Below are 19,219 nucleotides of genomic sequence, written 5' to 3'. Positions count from 1 at the left end.
AGTTTCACGTCTGTCTTGAATACTGCAGACTCCGCCGCCACTTTGTTAGAAGAGAGAAAATGCAGCCGCTATGGTCATTTTCATCGTTGCAATGATTACGACACAATCGGCGCCCATAGAAACAAGCAGTGAAATAATCCGATTCGATCTTTTCTGGTAAACTTGTTATATGAGTACTTATTCACTATCTTGATAGTTTTTTTTTTGTGGCGTGTTATTGTTTTTGTGATTGCTTTTGAGGAGTAGACAATCATTGGTGAGCAGTCCTTTGACTCTTGGATCACAGGGAACTTTTGTAGAATGTGGGACATTCGTTGCAGCATTTCCTAAAATGTTGCTTTGGAATAGGGATGTACCGTATTACCCTGTGATGTTAGACCTTTGATTGAAGTGTCGGCACTCTAGCTATAGAGATTCCCCCACAGTCAATCATTGAAGGGTTACAAGCACAAAGTTCCTCTGAATGCATGTCCCCTCCAACTTTCTTTCATAACAAAGGAAACATCCCAGGTCATAATTACATTTGGTGATTTTCTCATTGTCCTTATAGACCCAAGCTTATCTTCAGATCTGTGTGCGTGTTAGTCTTTACATTCACATTAATTATGCATTAATGGCAATGGAAGATTTGGGTGACCTTCTGATTTACACTTTGTTAAGTAACAGTTGATCCATTGTCCTCCGCAGAGTGAGATAAATGCGGAACATCAGCAGGAGCCAGTTGTGCAGGAGAAGGGGGACCGATGACTCCTCCCAGAAACCCTCATCACATTGCTCTTCTGGCTGCTACTCTGTCATATGTGACCCCACTACAACACGATCACCACGCCAGCGAGGTGAACCATAAGGTCGCACAGTGGTGGAAAAAGTACTCAATTGTCATAGACACACCCTGCAGGATCTGGTTTCCTCCTTACAGAGGAGAAATAAACAACCCAGAATCCCCAGTAAATGAAGAAAGAACAAAATACTAAACTCGAGCAACTTTCCTCCAAGGAGCTATCATCAATATGAATGTCATCACTGACACCCACTTTGTTTTCACAATTACAGAATTTATATTGAGGACACACTGTGTTGTTGAACATCTCTATGTGTTTTCTAAGATGAATGAAAGTCTCTGTTTCATATGAATTGTGCAGTGTCATGTATATGGATGAATGTGGTCTTAACCCTTGTTTGGGGTGTTAGGCTGGGTTTCTGTACAGCACTTTGAGATATCAGCTGATGTAAGAAGGGCTATATAAATACATTTGATTTGATTTGTGGGAGCGTGCAATTGAAATGTCCTTTCCCCTCCGTCCTCTTTTTGACTCACAAGGGCAAGACCGAAAATTTGGGCCGGTCATTATCAATGACTTCAATTTAGATCTCTGCACCTGCTAAGTCATAGCCTGGTTAAACCAGACTGAATGCAGTGCTCACCATTGTTTTACACCAGCGTTCAGTGGTTTACCCAGGCTAACTGAGTCATATAGCCTGCGTGAGACACAATTATTATTATTTGAAACCATGGCACAGCATTCATTACAACTCCAAAACCATCTGAGTGGAGAAATTCATAGGACCGAACCACACCTTACTCAAAATTGTAGTCAATGATGTACACAAACAGCCAGCAAAATACTCTTTAATGTTAGAGGGGAAGAAAAAGTCTAACATTTGAAAAAAATATATATAAAAAATAATTAAAAAAGGAAAAGGAAACACTAATACACTATTTATACAAAGGTATGTGGACATCCCTTCAAATTAGTGTATTCAGCTATTTCAGTCACAACTGTTGCTGACAGGTGCATGAAATTGAGCACAGAGCCTTGCAATCTCCATAGACAAACATTGACAGTAGAATGGACTTACCGAAGGGCTCAGAGACTTTCAATATGGCACCGTCATATGATGCCACCTTTCCAACAAGTCAGTTTGTCCAATTTCTGCCCTGCTAGAGCTGTTCTGGTCAACTGTAAGTGCTGTTGTTGTGAAGTGGAAACATCTAAAAGCAACAAAAACGGCTCAGCTGTGAAGTGGTAGGTCACACAAGCTCACAGAACAGGAACGCAGAGTGCTGAGGGGGGAGCGTGTAAAAATTGTCTGTCCTCGGTCGCAACACTCACTACTGAGTTCCAAACTGCCTCTGGAAGCAACATCAGCACAATAACTGTTCGTCGGGAGCTTCATGAAATGGGTTTCCGAGCAGGAGCTGAGCAGCCACACACACAAGCCTAAGATCACCATGTGCAATGCCAAGCGTCAGTTGGAGTGGTGTAAAGCTCGCCACCATTGGACTCTGAAGCAGTGGAAACGCGTTCTCTGGAGTGATGAATCATGCATCACCATCTGGCAGTCTAACGGACAAATCTGTGTTTGGCAGATGCCAGAAGAACGCTACCTGCCCCAATGTATAGTGCCAACTGTAAAGTTTGGTGGAGGAGGAATAATGGTCTGGGGCTGTTTTTCATGGTTCGGGCCCTTTAGTTCCAGTGACGGGACATCTTATTTGTTTATTATATTATATTTTTAAACAATTTTGTGGTATCCAATTGGTAGTTACTCCCGTATGGACTCGGGAGAGGCGAAGGTCGAGAGCCGTGCATACTCCAAAACACATCCCAGCCAAGCTGCACTGCTTCTTGACACAATGACCGCTAAACCCGGAAGCCAGCAACACTGGTGACCGTGTCAGCGTGCATTGCGCCAGGCACGCCACAGGAGTCACAAGTGCGCGATGGGACAGGAACATCCCTGCCAGCCAAATCCATATTAATGCCCATGATTTTGGAATGAGATGTTTGATGAGCACATACTTTTGGTAATGTACCGTGTAGTGTACCTTGCATTCGGAAAGTATTCAGATCCCTTCATGTTTTTCACATTTTATTACGTTACAGCCTTATTCTGAAATGGAGTAAATAAAAACATTTCCTCAATCTATACACAATACCCCGTAATGACAAAGCAAAAACAGGTTTTTAGAAAATGTATTAAAAATTTAAAATGGATACCTTATTTACATAAGTATTCAGACTCTTTGCTATGAGACTCTAAATTGAGCTCAGGTGCATCCTGTTTCCATTGATCATCCTTGAGATGTTTCTACAACTTGATTGGAGTCCACCTGTGGTAAATTCAATTGATTGGACATGATTTGAAAAGGCACACACCTGTCTATATAAGGTCCCACAGTTTACAGTGCATGTCAGAGCAAAAACCATGAGGTTGAAGGAATTGTCTGTAACGCGCTGAGACAGGATTGTGTCTAGGCACAGATCTGGGGAAGGGTACCAAAACATTTCTGCAGCATTGAAGGTCCCCAAGAACACAGTTTGCCTCTGTCATTCTTAAATGGAAAAAATGTGGAACCACCAAGACTCTTCCTAGAGCTGTCCCCCGGCTAAATCATGCAATCGGGGGAGAAGGGCCTTGGTCAGGGAGGTGACCAAGAACTCGATGGTTACTCTGACAGAGCTCCAGAGTTCCTCTGTGGAGATGGGAGAACCTTCCAGAAGGACAACCATCTCTGCAGCACTCCACCAATCAGGCCTTTATGGTAGAGTGGCCAGACAGAAGCCACTCCTCAGTAAAAGGCACATGACAGCACGCTTGGAGTTTGCCAAAAGGCACCGAAAGAAACAAGATTCTCTGGTCTGATGAAACCTCTTTGGGCTGAATGCCAAGCGACACATCTGGAGGAAACCTGGCCAATACCATCCCTACGGTGAAGCATGGTGGCAGCATCATGCGGTAGGGATGTTTTTCAGCGTTGGTTTCAAAATATGGAGACTGGTAGTCAGTAAGGTGTTGTATTGGATTTGGCCCCATTTTTTTTAATATTTTTTTATTACTTTAGTGCCTTGTTGCAAACAGGATACATGTTTTGGAATATTTTTATTCTGCACGGACTTCCTCCTTTTCACTGTCAGTTGAGTTTGTATTGTGTAGTTACTATAATGTTGTTGATCCATCCTCAGTTTCCCCCTATCACAGTCATTAATAAACTATGTAACTGTTTTAAAGTCACCATTGGCCTCATGGTGAAATCCCTGAGCGATTTCCTTCCTATCCGGAAGTTGAGTTCGAAAGGACGCCTGTATCTTTGTAGTGACCAAAGTGTAATTAATAACTTCACCATGCTCAAAGGAAAATTCAATGTTGACTGTCTATCAATAGGTGCCCTTCTTTGCAAGGCATTGGAAAACCTCCCTGGTCTTTGTGATTGAATCTGTGTTTGAAATTCACTGCTCGACTGAGGGATCTTACAGATAATTGTATGTGTGGGTTACAGAGATGAGGTATTCATTCAAAAAATCATGTTAAACACTTATTGCACACAGAGTGAGTCCACGCAACTTATTATGTGACTTGTTAACCAAATTTTTACTCCTGAACTTATTTAGGCTTGCTATAACAAGGGGGTTGAATGCTTATTGACTCTAAACATTTCAGCTTTTCATTTTTAATTAACTTGTAAACATTTCGAAAAACACAATTCCACTTTGACATTATTGGGTATTGTGTGTAGGCCAGGACCCCCCAAAAAAATCTACATTTAATTAATTGTAAATTCAGGCTGTGCAACACAACAAAATGTGGAAAAAGTCAAAGGGTTTGAATACTTTCTGTGTGAATACTTTCCCATTCTAACCCCAATCTATTTGAATAGTTGGGGAAAAAAAGAGGTCCAAATGCATTCTTGCAGAGGTTTCGATTTTATTCAACTCTGTAGTAAAAACATGGTTTCAAAAGGAAACTTTGCACAGATATCTTGGAGAACAACGGTGTGAGAGATTTATTCCCCAAATGTCCTTCCACTAGGGACTAGATGTGTTGGAGCCTGAAAAGACAAACAATATTAATATGTAGTTAATTTTACCAAAATAGTATGAAGGACTTGAAAAATGCATAATATATATATATATATATGAACCAGCAAACTACTGGTCTGGAAAATCAGGAGTGGAAACAAAATACATCTGGAAACTTATTAAAATATCTAAATAAATACAAAATTTGGAAAATACTAAATAAATGCATACACATAAACCCATGATTAAATGAGAAATGTAATTGACAATGAATGCATTGATATGCATTTGTGATCATTATAAAGATGATAACAAATTCCAAAAATTATGAAGAGGAATTATATACATTGATATGTATACATTTTCATTTATTTTATTTTTAATCATTCCTGGTTCTCCATAATTACAAACAACCTAACAACAATGTCTTAGCTAACTACAAAGCTAACAACTTTGCAAGATAGTTTAGCTAATAAATTGCCAGCACATAGCTTCCACTTGTCAGCTAATTATTTCACATTCAAATTACCAGGTAATTCAATCGTATTGTATTGGCAATGTGTCTCAATGTGTCTCGATGCAGCAAAAAAACAGGTTTTTAGAAAATACTTATGCAAATGTGATATTTCAGTTTAAGACCTTTTACTCAGTACTTTGTTGAAGCACCTTTGGCAGAGATTACAGCCTTGAGCCTTCCTGGGTATGACGCTACAATCTTGGCACACCTGTATTTGGGGAGTTTCTCCCATTCTTCTCTGCAGATCCTCTCAAGCCCTGTCAGGTTGGATGGGGAGCGTCGCTGCACAGCTGTTTTCAGGTCTCTCCAGAGATGTTAGATTGGGTTCAAATCCAGGCTTTGGCTGGGCCACTCAAGAACATTCAGAGACTTGTCCCGAAGCCGCTCCTGCGTTGTCTTGGCTGTGTGCTTAGGGTCGTTCTCCTGTTGGAAGGTGAACTTGTGCCCCTGTCTGAGGTCCTGTGCGCTCTGGAGTAAGTTCTCATCAAGGATCTCTCTGTACTTTGCTCTGTTCACCTTTGCCCTTGATCCTGACTAGTCTCCCAGTCCCTGCCACTGAAAAACATCCCCACAGTATGATGCTGCCTCCACCATACTTCACCATAGGGATGGTGCCAAGTTTCCTCCAGACATGACACTTGGCATTCAGGCCAAAGAGTTCAATCTTGGTTTCATCAGACCAGAGAATCTTGTTTCTCCATGCGGGCTGTCATGTGACTTTTACTGAGGAGTGGCTTCCGTCTGGCCACTCTACCATAAAAGCCTGATTGGTGGAGTGCTGCAGAGATGGTTGTCCTTCTGGGAGGTTCTGTCAGAGTGACCATCAGGTTCTTGGTCACTTCCCTGACCAAGGCCCTTCTCTCCCGATTGCTTAGTTTGGCCAGGCGGCCAGCTCTAGGAAGAGTCTTGGTGGTTCTAAACTTCTTCCATTTAATAATGATGGCCACAGTGTTCTCGGAGACCTTCAACATGCACTGTCAACTGTGGGTCCTTATATAGACAGGTGTGTGCCTTTCCAAATCATGTCCAATCATTTTAATTTACCACAGGTGGACTCAAGGATGATCAATGGAAACAGGATGCACCTGAGCTTAATTTCGAGTCTCATAGCAAAGGGTCTGAATATTTATGTAAATAAGGTATCTGTTTTTTATTAATTTATTAATTTGCATAAATGTCACACACAAAAAAAACTGTTTCACTTTGTCATTATGGGGTATTGTGTGTAGATAGCTGAGGATTTTTATTTTATTTAATCCATTTTAGAATAAAGCCGTAAGGGAACAAAATGTGGAAAAAGTCAAGGGGTCTGAATATTTTCCTGAAGGCACTGTATGTATTGTAGGTAGGCCCACATTATTTTAGCCTTGCAGGACACATTTTGGATGTGCGTAAATCTCCCTGGTCTGCGTCGTTTTAATATGAGAAGTGACGGTGCCTGTGAATGTGACATGACCTATTTAAAACAAGTTGTTGGTAGTTCTCTTGTTAGGCCTTATCAATAATGAATTTAATTGTGCTTATTGACAATATTTGTCATGTCCATGCTCAGCCATAATGCAATTTACAGTAGGTCTAGCCCCTATATCAGTGTGAATGCTATTAAAGCCACACAATTACTTAGAACAATGTGGACTGCAAATGGGTTTAAGTTAACCTATTTAGCAAAGATGGCATAGGTCTACATTTTGTTATTTCATTTCTGTAAGCCATTTAACAAACTATAACGAACTAACATTGGAATTGGAGTTGATTCCAAGGCAATACATCGTATTGATCATAACTACACAACTTGAAGCAACCGTATATGGAGCACGTTCTGATTGGCCAGTGAGGGGGCAAGCCTCAACACACCTACAACTTATTTATTCATCAAAGCCCAGCCCTTTCACGTCAACGCCAGCAAGCTCTCTGATAATTGTGACATTGAAAATAGCAAAAAAATATTTCTGACACACCCCTGAACCAATAGCACTACCGCCTGCACTTAGATTTACCATTGTGTTAGGTTAGTTAAAATAGAGCCCAGAGGGTTCTACATGGAACCCAAAAGAGTTCTACTTGGAACCAAAAAGGCTTCTACTTGGAACCAAAAAGGCTTCTACTTGGAACCAAAAAGGCTTCTACTTGGAACCAAAAGGCTTCTACTTGGAACCAAAAAGGCTTCTACTTGGAACCATAAAGGCTTCTACTTGGAACCATAAAGGGTTCTCCTATGGGGACAGCCGAAGGAACCTTTTGGAACCCTTTTTGTTTCTAAAAGTGTAGCACAAGGAAGACGTTTCCAGAAGCACAGAACAACTTCACACACCTCTCACAAGCCAGTCAGATTTCACAGGTGTGTGAAATATTAGCGAAATTCAAGATCATTGTGATCTGTGTGTGGATTTATGCTTAAGCAAGAGATGAAATGCCTCTGTCAATATTCTCAGCAAGCTGCCCCCCCCCCCCGATGAATGCTTTACATTCCGAAACAATTCTTGAGTTTTTAAAGATATTGTTCAATTGAACTTGCCATCACAATAGAGCCATTTTGAGATCATAAAGAGGTGTCTTGCTCCTCCTTGTGTTTTGAACCGGGCTGTATACTTTACCTTGGAGGGCTGGGCTGCCATAGGGCTCTGAATGGGGAGGAAGGGGAGTTTGTTTCCCCTCGGCTCTGATGCACCTGCGCACCTGTTGAGAGGAACACTGTGTCAAAAGAGGTCTTGCTATTTCACCCATTGGAATACATTACGTGCAGTTCATCTTGCCATCATAGCACAAACACAAAACCAGTTTACGACCAGAAAATGAATTTTAATTTTTAAGTAACCTTTTATTTAACTAGGAAAGTCAGTTAAGAACAAATTCTTATTTTACAATGACGGCCTAAAATGATGTCATTACGACGTCATGTGTCAAATTTTGCCTGCTGGGCTATTAATCTTCTTCTTTGAAGTTAGCTACCCTAACCCTACTCACATGGAGGGGTGGTAGCGGCTCTCCTCCCCGTCCAAGATGCCGTGGTAGGTGCCGATTTCCAGCTCCAGACGCATTTTGTTTCCCAGCAACGTCTCATAGTCGTGACGCTGTTGTTCGACGTCGCCGTGGACGTCACCCAGCTCCGACTCCAGCTTGCCGATGACGGATCCCAGGTTCTGCAGCTCGATGTCGTGCCAATGCCTGGCGTCGTTCAGGGAGTTCTCCAGACCTCGCTTCTGTTGAAGCAATAAGAACAACACGAAGGATCAGGCCAGAATTCAACTGTAAATACCCACGAAAAAACATGCTTCATATCGCACAACAACAGCAAAAAATATTTATTGAGATGAAAATGTCCACAACATATCAGTCTTTGAGAACGGGTGTGTTGGAAGGTGTGCCGGCTTTGAAGCAGTTGACACCTCCAACAACCCCCACCCCCTCCTGGATCTTACAGCCAGCATCACTATACGTACGTACCAGTGCTCTGATAGACTCAGTTTGGGCCTGCAGACTCTGGATCTTACAGCCAGCATCGTTACACTCTGTCTTCAGACTCTCCAGCTCCTCCTCCTCACGGCTCAGTTTACTGCCCACACTCTCCGCCTGCTGAACTCACACACATATACACGCACACATATACACACACACACACACACACACACACACACATGCGCATACAAATGTACAGCCGTCAAGCTACATCAAAGAGCAGGTGTGTTTCCTGTGCTTTGACTGGCCCTATTAGTAAACACAACAAAGCTCAAGCTGACTTCAGAATAGATAAACAACTGACAGACAAATGTAAATAAATGTCAAGTACACATCTGTTTAAAAGTAAATGGTTGTTTTCCCCCTTGTTTATTCAGGTGTTATAGCTTGTACAGATGGGGCACAACATTATGAATTTACCTTGCATTCCAGATAGGCGTCGGTCTCGGCACGGTTCTTCTCGATGACTCTTTCCCAGTGGGAGCGAATGTAGGCCAGTATCTGGTCCAGATTGGTCTCAATGGGAGCGTCCAGCTCGTCCATCTCGCCACCTGCCATCTGCTTGTAGAGCACCCTCACGTCCTGTAGGGGGCAGCAGAACACAACACTAACACACCGGATTCACATCATCAACTAATGATCTTGATTTTAGACAAGAATTAGCTCGATGAGGTGTAGTCTCTCACTCTGTGGAGGCAAATGATTGTCAGTGGAACATTTGTCATAACACTTGAAACCCCACAAGAAAGGAATCCTATGAAAATGTTAGCAGTTAGGGTTTCATATGTGGCGTATATATTCCTATGCTGGGTAAGTAAACTAAATGAATATCCCAAAATTGTCTTGTGTATTCTAAGTGAGAAAAATCCTGTTAGCTTGGTATTCTGACTGGTTTATGAGCTTTATTCCTTCATGCTGGACCCACCTCCTCGTGGTTACAGGCCAAGTCCCGAAGCTCAGCCCTCATGCTGTCCATCTGGCTCTCCAGGTCCGACTTGGTCAGGTTGGCGTCGTCAATCACCTTGTACAGAGAGCTGATCTCTTCCTCCATTGCCTTCCTGAACGGCTGTTCATTCTCATACCTACAGGACGACAGAAGGAAACGGAGACAGAGTGAAACTCGAAAGTCAAGGAGATCTTCTCGATTACCTAGGTACTGACATTTTGGGAAGGAGGTGAGGAGAGAGGGTGTGAGGGGATGAGGAGAGAGGATGCAAGGAGGTGAAGAGAGAGGATGCAAGGAGGTGAGGAGAGAGGATGCAACAAGGAGGTGAGGAGAGAGGATGCAAGGAGGTGAAGAGAGAGGATGCAAGGAGGTGAAGAGAGAGGATGCAAGGAGGTGAAGAGAGGATGCAAGGAGGTGAAGAGAGAGGATGCAAGGAGGTGAGGCGAGAGGAGGTGAGGAGAGAGGATGCTAGGAGGTGAGGAGAGAGGATGCTAGGAGGTGAGGAGAGAGGGGGTGAGGAGAGAGGATGCTAGGAGGTGAGGAGAGAGGATGCTAGGAGGTGAGGAGAGAGAAGGTAATGTGAGAGGAGGTGAGGATGCGAGGAGGTGAGGATGTGTGGAGGCGAGGATTCTAGGAGAGAGGATGGTAGGAGGTGAGGAGAGAGGAGTGAGGAGAGAGGATGCTAGGAGGTGAGGAGAGAGGATGCTAGGAGGTGAGGAGAGAGCATGCGAGGAGAGAGAAGGTAATGAGAGGAGGTGAGGATGAGAGGAGGTGAGGATGCGAGAAGGCGAGGATTCTAGGAGAGAGGATGGTAGGAGAGTGTATGTTCACCGGTCCTTGAAGTCCTCAGCGTTGGCCTGCACATTCTCTGTCTGCAGCATTAGCCTGGCATTGGCAAGGATGGACTCACTAACCTGTGGGGGAGTTTTTGCAAATTGTCAGTCTATCCACTACAGCGCAACAGATGCTCTGAAGTTCAACATCAATGGGTATTCTGCATGCATGTATAATGCACTATTATTTGTTAAACACCTTTTATAATGTCTTAATATAACCCTTGTGAAATCTGAAGTCAAGGGACTCAAAATGCCTTATTTAGGTAGGACCATTATGAGAGGACAGTAAGACCGGTGGTGTATTGGAGGGTTAAAGCAGGTGAACGTCGAATATCACCTCGTTTATTTCGCGTGAGGATTTTACCCACCAATTGCTGAAAACCAAATATACTTTATTCCTCCCTCGAACAGCATTAACACACCTATTTTTCTCCCCAAAATAAATGTGATCTCTTTTGATGAGACTTTCAGTCAGTGAATCAGGTCGTCTCCATGGTAACCAGAGACTCTTTCTGCCTTACGTGCCTTCAAACTAACGTAAAACCCTTAAATGATGTCCTCACCGAAGGAAATGTCTGCGGGGCCTTATGCAACACCCTTAAACAATTCCTTAAGGTAAGGGACAATTAACCCTTAAGGGAAACACTTTTTATGCAACCCAGGGCCAGAAACACTGCATCGAGGTTAGACTCCCATTCCAAAACTGTCACTTCTAAATGAAAGAGCTATCCAATGCAAAGCCCGCCACAATCTCCAGCTCCGACCACCCACTCAATCAGTGCTTCAGCCTTTTTGATTTGATTTGACCTAGTGCCATCAGGTGGCAGGTATAGAACAGTAGAATGTTGCATCGCTGTCATCAGGTGGCAGGTATAGAACAGTAGAATGTTGCATCGCTGTCATCAGGTGGCAGGTATAGAACAGTAGAATGTTGCATCGCTGTCATCAGGTAGAAGGTATAGAACAGTAGAATGTTGCATCGCTGTCATTAGGTGGCAGGTATAGAACAGTAGAATGTTGCATCGCTGTCATCAGGTAGAAGGTATAGAACAGTAGAATGTTGCATCGCTGTCATCAGGTGGCCGGTATAGAACAGTAGAATGTTGCATCACTGTCATCAGGTAGAAGGTATAGAACAGTAGAATGTTGCATCTCTGTCATTAGGTGGCAGGTATAGTACAGTAGAATGTTGCATCGCTGTCATCAGGTGGCAGGTATAGAACAGTAGAATGTTGCATCTCTGTCATTAGGTGGCAGGTATAGTACAGTAGAATGTTGCATCGCTGTCATTAGGTGGCAGGTATAGAACAGTAGAATGTTGCATCTCTGTCATTAGGTGGCAGGTATAGTACAGTAGAATGTTGCATCGCTGTCATCAGGTAGAAGGTATAGAACAGTAGAATGTTGCATCGCTGTCATTAGGTGGCAGGTATAGTACAGTAGAATGTTGCATCGATGTCATCAGGTAGAAGGTATAGTACAGTAGAATGTTGCATCGCTGTCATCAGGTGGCAGGTATAGAACAGTAGAATGTTGCATCGCTGTCATTAGGTGGCAGGTATAGTACAGTAGAATGTTGCATCGCTGTCATCAGGTAGAAGGTATAGAACAGTAGAATGTTGCATCGCTGTCATCAGGTAGAAGGTATAGTACAGTAGAATGTTGCATCTCTGTCATTAGGTGGCCGGTATAGAACAGTAGAATGTTGCATCGCTGTCATCAGGTAGAAGGTATAGAACAGTAGAATGTTGCATCTCTGTCATTAGGTGGCAGGTATAGTACAGTAGAATGTTGCATCGCTGTCATTAGGTGGCAGGTATAGTACAGTAGAATGTTGCATCGCTGTCATCAGGTGGCAGGTATAGAACAGTAGAATGTTGCATCGCTGTCATCAGGTGGCAGGTATAGTACAGTAGAATGTTGCATCGCTGTCATCAGGTAGAAGGTATAGAACAGTAGAATGTTGCATCGCTGTCATCAGGTGGCAGGTATAGAACAGTAGAATGTTGCATCGCTGTCATCAGGTGGCAGGTATAGAACAGTAGAATGTTGCATCGCTGTCATCAGGTGGCAGGTATAGAACAGTAGAATGTTGCATCGCTGTCATCAGGTAGAAGGTATAGAACAGTAGAATGTTGCATCGCTGTCATTAGGTGGCAGGTATAGAACAGTAGAATGTTGCATCGCTGTCATCAGGTAGAAGGTATAGAACAGTAGAATGTTGCATCGCTGTCATCAGGTGGCCGGTATAGAACAGTAGAATGTTGCATCGCTGTCATCAGGTAGAAGGTATAGAACAGTAGAATGTTGCATCTCTGTCATTAGGTGGCAGGTATAGTACAGTAGAATGTTGCATCGCTGTCATCAGGTGGCAGGTATAGAACAGTAGAATGTTGCATCTCTGTCATTAGGTGGCAGGTATAGTACAGTAGAATGTTGCATCGCTGTCATTAGGTGGCAGGTATAGAACAGTAGAATGTTGCATCTCTGTCATTAGGTGGCAGGTATAGTACAGTAGAATGTTGCATCGCTGTCATCAGGTAGAAGGTATAGAACAGTAGAATGTTGCATCTCTGTCATTAGGTGGCAGGTATAGTACAGTAGAATGTTGCATCGCTGTCATCAGGTAGAAGGTATAGTACAGTAGAATGTTGCATCGCTGTCATCAGGTGGCAGGTATAGAACAGTAGAATGTTGCATCGCTGTCATTAGGTGGCAGGTATAGTACAGTAGAATGTTGCATCGCTGTCATCAGGTAGAAGGTATAGAACAGTAGAATGTTGCATCGCTGTCATCAGGTAGAAGGTATAGTACAGTAGAATGTTGCATCGCTGTCATCAGGTAGAAGGTAAAGAACAGTAGAATGTTGCATCGCTGTCATCAGGTAGAAGGTAAAGAACAGTAGAATGTTGCATCGCTGTCATCAGGTAGAAGGTATAGAACAGTAGAATGTTGCATCGCTGTCATTAGGTGGCAGGTATAGAACAGTAGAATGTCGCATCTCTGTCATCAGGTGGCAGGTATAGAACAGTAGAATGTTGCATCGCTGTCATTAGATGGCAGGTATAGAACAGTAGAATGTTGCATCGCTGTCATCAGGTAGAAGGTATAGTACAGTAGAATGTTGCATCGCTGTCATTAGGTGGCAGGTATAGAACAGTAGAATGTTGCATCGCTGTCATCAGGTGGCAGGTATAGAACAGTAGAATGTTGCATCTCTGTCATTAGGTGGCAGGTATAGAACAGTAGAATGTTGCATCGCTGTCATCAGGTGGCAGGTATAGAACAGTAGAATGTTGCATCTCTGTCATTAGGTGGCAGGTATAGTACAGTAGAATGTTGCATCGCTGTCATCAGGTAGAAGGTATAGTACAGTAGAATGTTGCATCGCTGTCATCAGGTGGCAGGTATAGAACAGTAGGATGTTGCATCGCTGTCATTAGGTGGCAGGTATAGAACAGTAGAATGTTGCATCTCTGTCATCAGGTAGAAGGTATAGAATAGTAGAATGTTGCATCGCTGTCATCAGGTGGCAGGTATAGAACACTAGAATGTTGCATCGCTGTCATCAGGTGGCAGGTATAGAACAGTAGGATGTTGCATCGCTGTCATCAGGTGGCCGGTATAGAACAGTAGAATGTTGCATCTCTGTCATCAGGTAGAAGGTATAGAACAGTAGAATGTTGCATCGCTGTCATCAGGTAGAAGGTATAGTACAGTAAAATGTTGCATCGCTGTCATTAGGTGGCAGGTATAGAACAGTAGAATGTTGCATCGCTGTCATCAGGTGGCAGGTATAGAACAGTAGAATGTTGCATCGCTGTCATCAGGTGGCAGGTAAAGAACAGTAGAATGTTGCATCGCTGTCATCAGGTAGAAGGTATAGAACAGTAGAATGTTGCATCGCTGTCATTAGGTGGCAGGTATAGAACAGTAGAATGTTGCATCTCTGTCATTAGGTGGCAGGTATAGTACAGTAGAATGTTGCATCGCTGTCATCAGGTGGCAGGTATAGAACAGTAGAATGTTGCATCTCTGTCATTAGGTGGCAGGTATAGTACAGTAGAATGTTGCATCGCTGTCATTAGGTGGCAGGTATAGAACAGTAGAATGTTGCATCTCTGTCATTAGGTGGCAGGTATAGTACAGTAGAATGTTGCATCGCTGTCATCAGGTAGAAGGTATAGAACAGTAGAATGTTGCATCTCTGTCATTAGGTGGCAGGTATAGTACAGTAGAATGTTGCATCGCTGTCATCAGGTAGAAGGTATAGTACAGTAGAATGTTGCATCGCTGTCATCAGGTGGCAGGTATAGAACAGTAGAATGTTGCATCGCTGTCATTAGGTGGCAGGTATAGTACAGTAGAATGTTGCATCGCTGTCATCAGGTAGAAGGTATAGAACAGTAGAATGTTGCATCGCTGTCATCAGGTGGCAGGTATAGTACAGTAGAATGTTGCATCGCTGTCATCAGGTAGAAGGTAAAGAACAGTAGAATGTTGCATCGCTGTCATCAGGTAGAAGGTAAAGAACAGTAGAATGTTGCATCGCTGTCATCAGGTAGAAGGTATAGAACAGTAGAATGTTGCATCGCTGTCATTAGGTGGCAGGTATAGAACAGTAGAATGTTGCATCTCTGTCATCAGGTGGCAGGTATAGAACAGTAGAATGTTGCATCGCTGTCATTAGGTGGCAGGTATAGAACAGTAGAATGTTGCATCGCTGTCATCAGGTAGAAGGTATAGTACAGTAGAATGTTGCATCGCTGTCATTAGGTGGCAGGTATAGAACAGTAGAATGTTGCATCGCTGTCATCAGGTGGCAGGTATAGAACAGTAGAATGTTGCATCTCTGTCATTAGGTGGCAGGTATAGAACAGTAGAATGTTGCATCGCTGTCATCAGGTGGCAGGTATAGAACAGTAGAATGTTGCATCTCTGTCATTAGGTGGCAGGTATAGTACAGTAGAATGTTGCATCGCTGTCATCAGGTAGAAGGTATAGTACAGTAGAATGTTGCATCGCTGTCATCAGGTGGCAGGTATAGAACAGTAGGATGTTGCATCGCTGTCATTAGGTGGCAGGTATAGAACAGTAGAATGTTGCATCTCTGTCATCAGGTAGAAGGTATAGAATAGTAGAATGTTGCATCGCTGTCATCAGGTGGCAGGTATAGAACACTAGAATGTTGCATCGCTGTCATCAGGTGGCAGGTATAGAACAGTAGGATGTTGCATCGCTGTCATCAGGTGGCCGGTATAGAACAGTAGAATGTTGCATCTCTGTCATCAGGTAGAAGGTATAGAACAGTAGAATGTTGCATCGCTGTCATCAGGTAGAAGGTATAGTACAGTAAAATGTTGCATCGCTGTCATTAGGTGGCAGGTATAGAACAGTAGAATGTTGCATCGCTGTCATCAGGTGGCAGGTATAGAACAGTAGAATGTTGCATCGCTGTCATCAGGTGGCAGGTAAAGAACAGTAGAATGTTGCATCGCTGTCATCAGGTAGAAGGTATAGAACAGTAGAATGTTGCATCGCTGTCATTAGGTGGCAGGTATAGAACAGTAGAATGTTGCATCGCTGTCATTAGGTGGCAGGTATAGAACAGTAGAATGTTGCATCCCTGTCATCAGGTAGAAGGTATAGTACAGTAGAATGTTGCATCGCTGTCATCAAGTAGAAGGTATAGAACAGTAGAATGTTGCATCGCTGTCATCAGGTGGCCGGTATAGAACAGTAGAATGTTGCATCCCTGTCATCAGGTAGAAGGTATAGTACAGTAGAATGTTGCATCGCTGTCATCAAGTAGAAGGTATAGAACAGTAGAATGTTGCATCGCTGTCATCAGGTGGCCGGTATAGAACAGTAGAATGTTGCATCGCTGTCATCAGGTAGAAGGTATAGTACAGTAGAACGTTGCATCGCTGTCATTAGGTGGCAGGTATAGAACAGTAGAATGTTGCATCGCTGTCATCAGGTAGAAGGTATAGAACAGTAGAATGTTGCATCTCTGTCATCAGGTAGAAGGTATAGAATAGTAGAATGTTGCATCGCTGTCATCAGGTAGAAGGTATAGTACAGTAGAATGTTGCATCGCTGTCATTAGGTGGCAGGTATAGAACAGTAGAATGTTGCATCGCTGTCATCAGGTAGAAGGTATAGTACAGTAGAATGTTGCATCGCTGTCATTAGGTGGCAGGTATAGAACAGTAGAATGTTGCATCGCTGTCATCAGGTAGAAGGTATAGAACAGTAGAATGTTGCATCTCTGTCATCAGGTAGAAGGTATAGAATAGTAGAATGTTGCATCGCTGTCATCAGGTAGAAGGTATAGAACAGTAGAATGTTGCATCACTGAAGACTCAGCAGGAGCATCTTAACTTAATTCTAGGATATGGTACAGATACTGGACTTGTATATAGCTCAAATTCTTGTGTGTTTTATTTCTCATGTGTTTTTCAACAGTCTACAACTGTTGTTTTCTGCATGTGTTACAAATAAACAGATTTAATTTATCAACCTTGTGAACCATTCCAACAACTCCCTCTCTTCTTTACCTGACTGTAGATGTCTTCATGTCCTTCTTTACACCTATCTTCCCCTCGTACCTGTTTGTACCCTCTCTTCCCCTCCTCTCTCCCCTCCTACCTCTCTGTTCCCTCTCTTCCCCTCCTACCTGTCTGTTCCCTCTCTTCCCCTCCTACCTGTCTGTTCCCTCTCTTCCCCTCCTACCTGTCTGTTCCCTCTCTTCCCCTCCTACCTGTCTGTTCCCTCTCTTCCCCTGCTACCTGTCTGTTCCCTCTCTTCCCCTCCTACCTGTCTGTTCCCTCTCTTCCCCTCCTACCTGTCTGTACCCTCTCTTCCCCTCCTCTCTCCCCTCCTACCTGTCTGTTCCCTCTCTTCCCCTCCTACCTGTCTGTTCCCTCTCTTCCCCTCCTCTCTCCCCTCCAACCTGTCTTCCCTCTCTTCCCCTGCTACCTGTCTGTTCCCTCTCTTCCCCTCCTACCTGTCTGTTCCCTCTCTTCCCCTCCTACCTGTCTGTACCCTCTCTTCCCCTCCTCTCTTCCCCTCCTACCTGTCTGTACCCTCTCTTCCCCTGCTACCTGTCTGTACCCTCTCTTCCCCTCCTCTCTTCCCCTCCTACCTGTCTGTTCCCTCTCTTCCCTTGCTACCTGTCTGTACCCTCTCTTCCCCTCCTACCTGTCTGTAACCTCTCTTCCCCTCCTCTCTCCCCTCCTACCTGTCTGTTCCCTCTCTTCCCCTCCTCTCTCCCCTCCTACCTGTCTGTTCCTTCTCTTCCCCTCCTACCTTCTGTACCCTCTCATCCCCTGCTCTCCTACCTGTCTGTACCCTCTCTTCCCCTCCTCTCTCCCCTCCTACCTGTCTGTACCCTCTCTTCCCCTCCTCTCTCCCCTCCTACCTGTCTGTACCCTCTCTTCCCCTCCTCTCTCCCCTCAAACCTGTCTGTACCCTCTCTTCCCCTCCTCTCTCCCCTCCTACCTGTCTGTACCCTCTCTTCCCCTCCTCTCTCCCCTCCTACCTGTCTGTACCCTCTCTTCGCTTCCTCTCTCCCCTCCTACCTGTCTGTACCCTCTCTTCCCCTCCTCTCTCCCCTCAAACCTGTCTGTACCCTCTCTTCCCCTCCTCTCTCCCCTCAAACCTGTCTGTCCCCTCCTACCTTCTGTACACTCTCCTCCCTTGCTCTCCTACCTGACTGTACCCTCTCTTCCCATCATCCTCTCATTCTCATCCTTCCTTTCTTACCTGTCTTCAGAGGTCCTTCCTTCTCTACTCCTCTCCTCCCTCTCTCTCTTCCACTTCTCTCTCACTCCCCACTTATCAGTCTGTACCCTCTCTTCATTTTAAAATCCCTCCTCGCTCTCCCTCTCTTTCTTTCTTTCTCTCTTACTTCCTTACTTACATGTCTGTAAACATCCTCCCAGTCTTGTCTGAGGGGACCCCAGGCTCCAGCGCTGGACACCTTACGATCCAGGCAGTGCTTGATCTGCTCCTCCAGCTGCTGGTTGAGCTGCTCCAGGGCGTGCACCTTGTCCCTGTACTCCATCAGGCAGCTGTTGAGGCTCTCGGCGCCCCCAGGGTACTGCCTGCCACTGGTCCCGACCCCGTGGGGCATCACAGGCACGGCCGTGCACCTCAGCCCCTGCAGGAACACACTGCTGATGCCCAGGGCTCGTCGTGACACGCGCGTGCCCATGCTGGAGGCGATGCCCGCGGGGGCCGTCCCCACAAAGACTCCCCGGGGGGCATTGGTGATGCCTGCGGTGCCAACCCTGGTGTTGGCACTACCTGGGCGCTCCTTGGCGGCAGGTTGGTTCAGGAAGGAGGATCGACGTCTCGGCAGAGGCATTGCCTCTTGTTCTAGGACAATGCGGGTATGAGATGGGAGAGAACAAGGTGTGTGGGTGTCAGAAGGCTAGTCACCCTGCATGGACATCGTTGAGAGGCTTAGAATCTGTTCGGTGGCCTGATCGTGTCAAACAGCCGTAGTCCCTGGGCGCATGGCTCTTTATTGTGGCCTGAGCTTCTGGAAAGCAGAGGGGCTTATTGTTCTCCTGTGGTGTTTGTGCTGTGATTGTGACTGGGACTGGCTCAGGTTGGTGGATTGGGGCTCTTTGTGTGTGGCTGCTGGTTGTTCTTT

At 44.6% G+C, this 19,219-nt stretch overlaps 1 protein-coding gene across 1 annotated transcript; it reads right to left on the bottom strand.

Annotated features, from left to right (window-relative positions):
* Nucleotides 1-4,693: 4,693 nt before the first annotated feature.
* LOC135558124 (phakinin-like) lies at nucleotides 4,694-19,008 on the bottom strand. The gene is made up of 8 exons (XM_064991866.1): nucleotides 18,482-19,008; nucleotides 10,553-10,635; nucleotides 9,701-9,857; nucleotides 9,196-9,357; nucleotides 8,764-8,892; nucleotides 8,284-8,519; nucleotides 7,914-7,995; nucleotides 4,694-4,831 (listed from the first exon to the last, which is right to left on the bottom strand). The coding sequence occupies exons 1-8, from the start codon at nucleotides 18,926-18,928 to the stop codon at nucleotides 4,787-4,789; spliced, it is 1,341 nt and encodes a 446-aa protein (XP_064847938.1). The 5' UTR covers nucleotides 18,929-19,008; the 3' UTR covers nucleotides 4,694-4,786.
* Nucleotides 19,009-19,219: the final 211 nt, after the last annotated feature.

The sequence above is a fragment of the Oncorhynchus masou genome, chromosome 17, assembly GCF_036934945.1.
Source record: "Oncorhynchus masou masou isolate Uvic2021 chromosome 17, UVic_Omas_1.1, whole genome shotgun sequence".
In the NCBI taxonomy this organism is placed as follows: Eukaryota; Metazoa; Chordata; class Actinopteri; order Salmoniformes; family Salmonidae; genus Oncorhynchus; species Oncorhynchus masou.
This window is presented reverse-complemented; position numbering and strand designations above follow the sequence as displayed.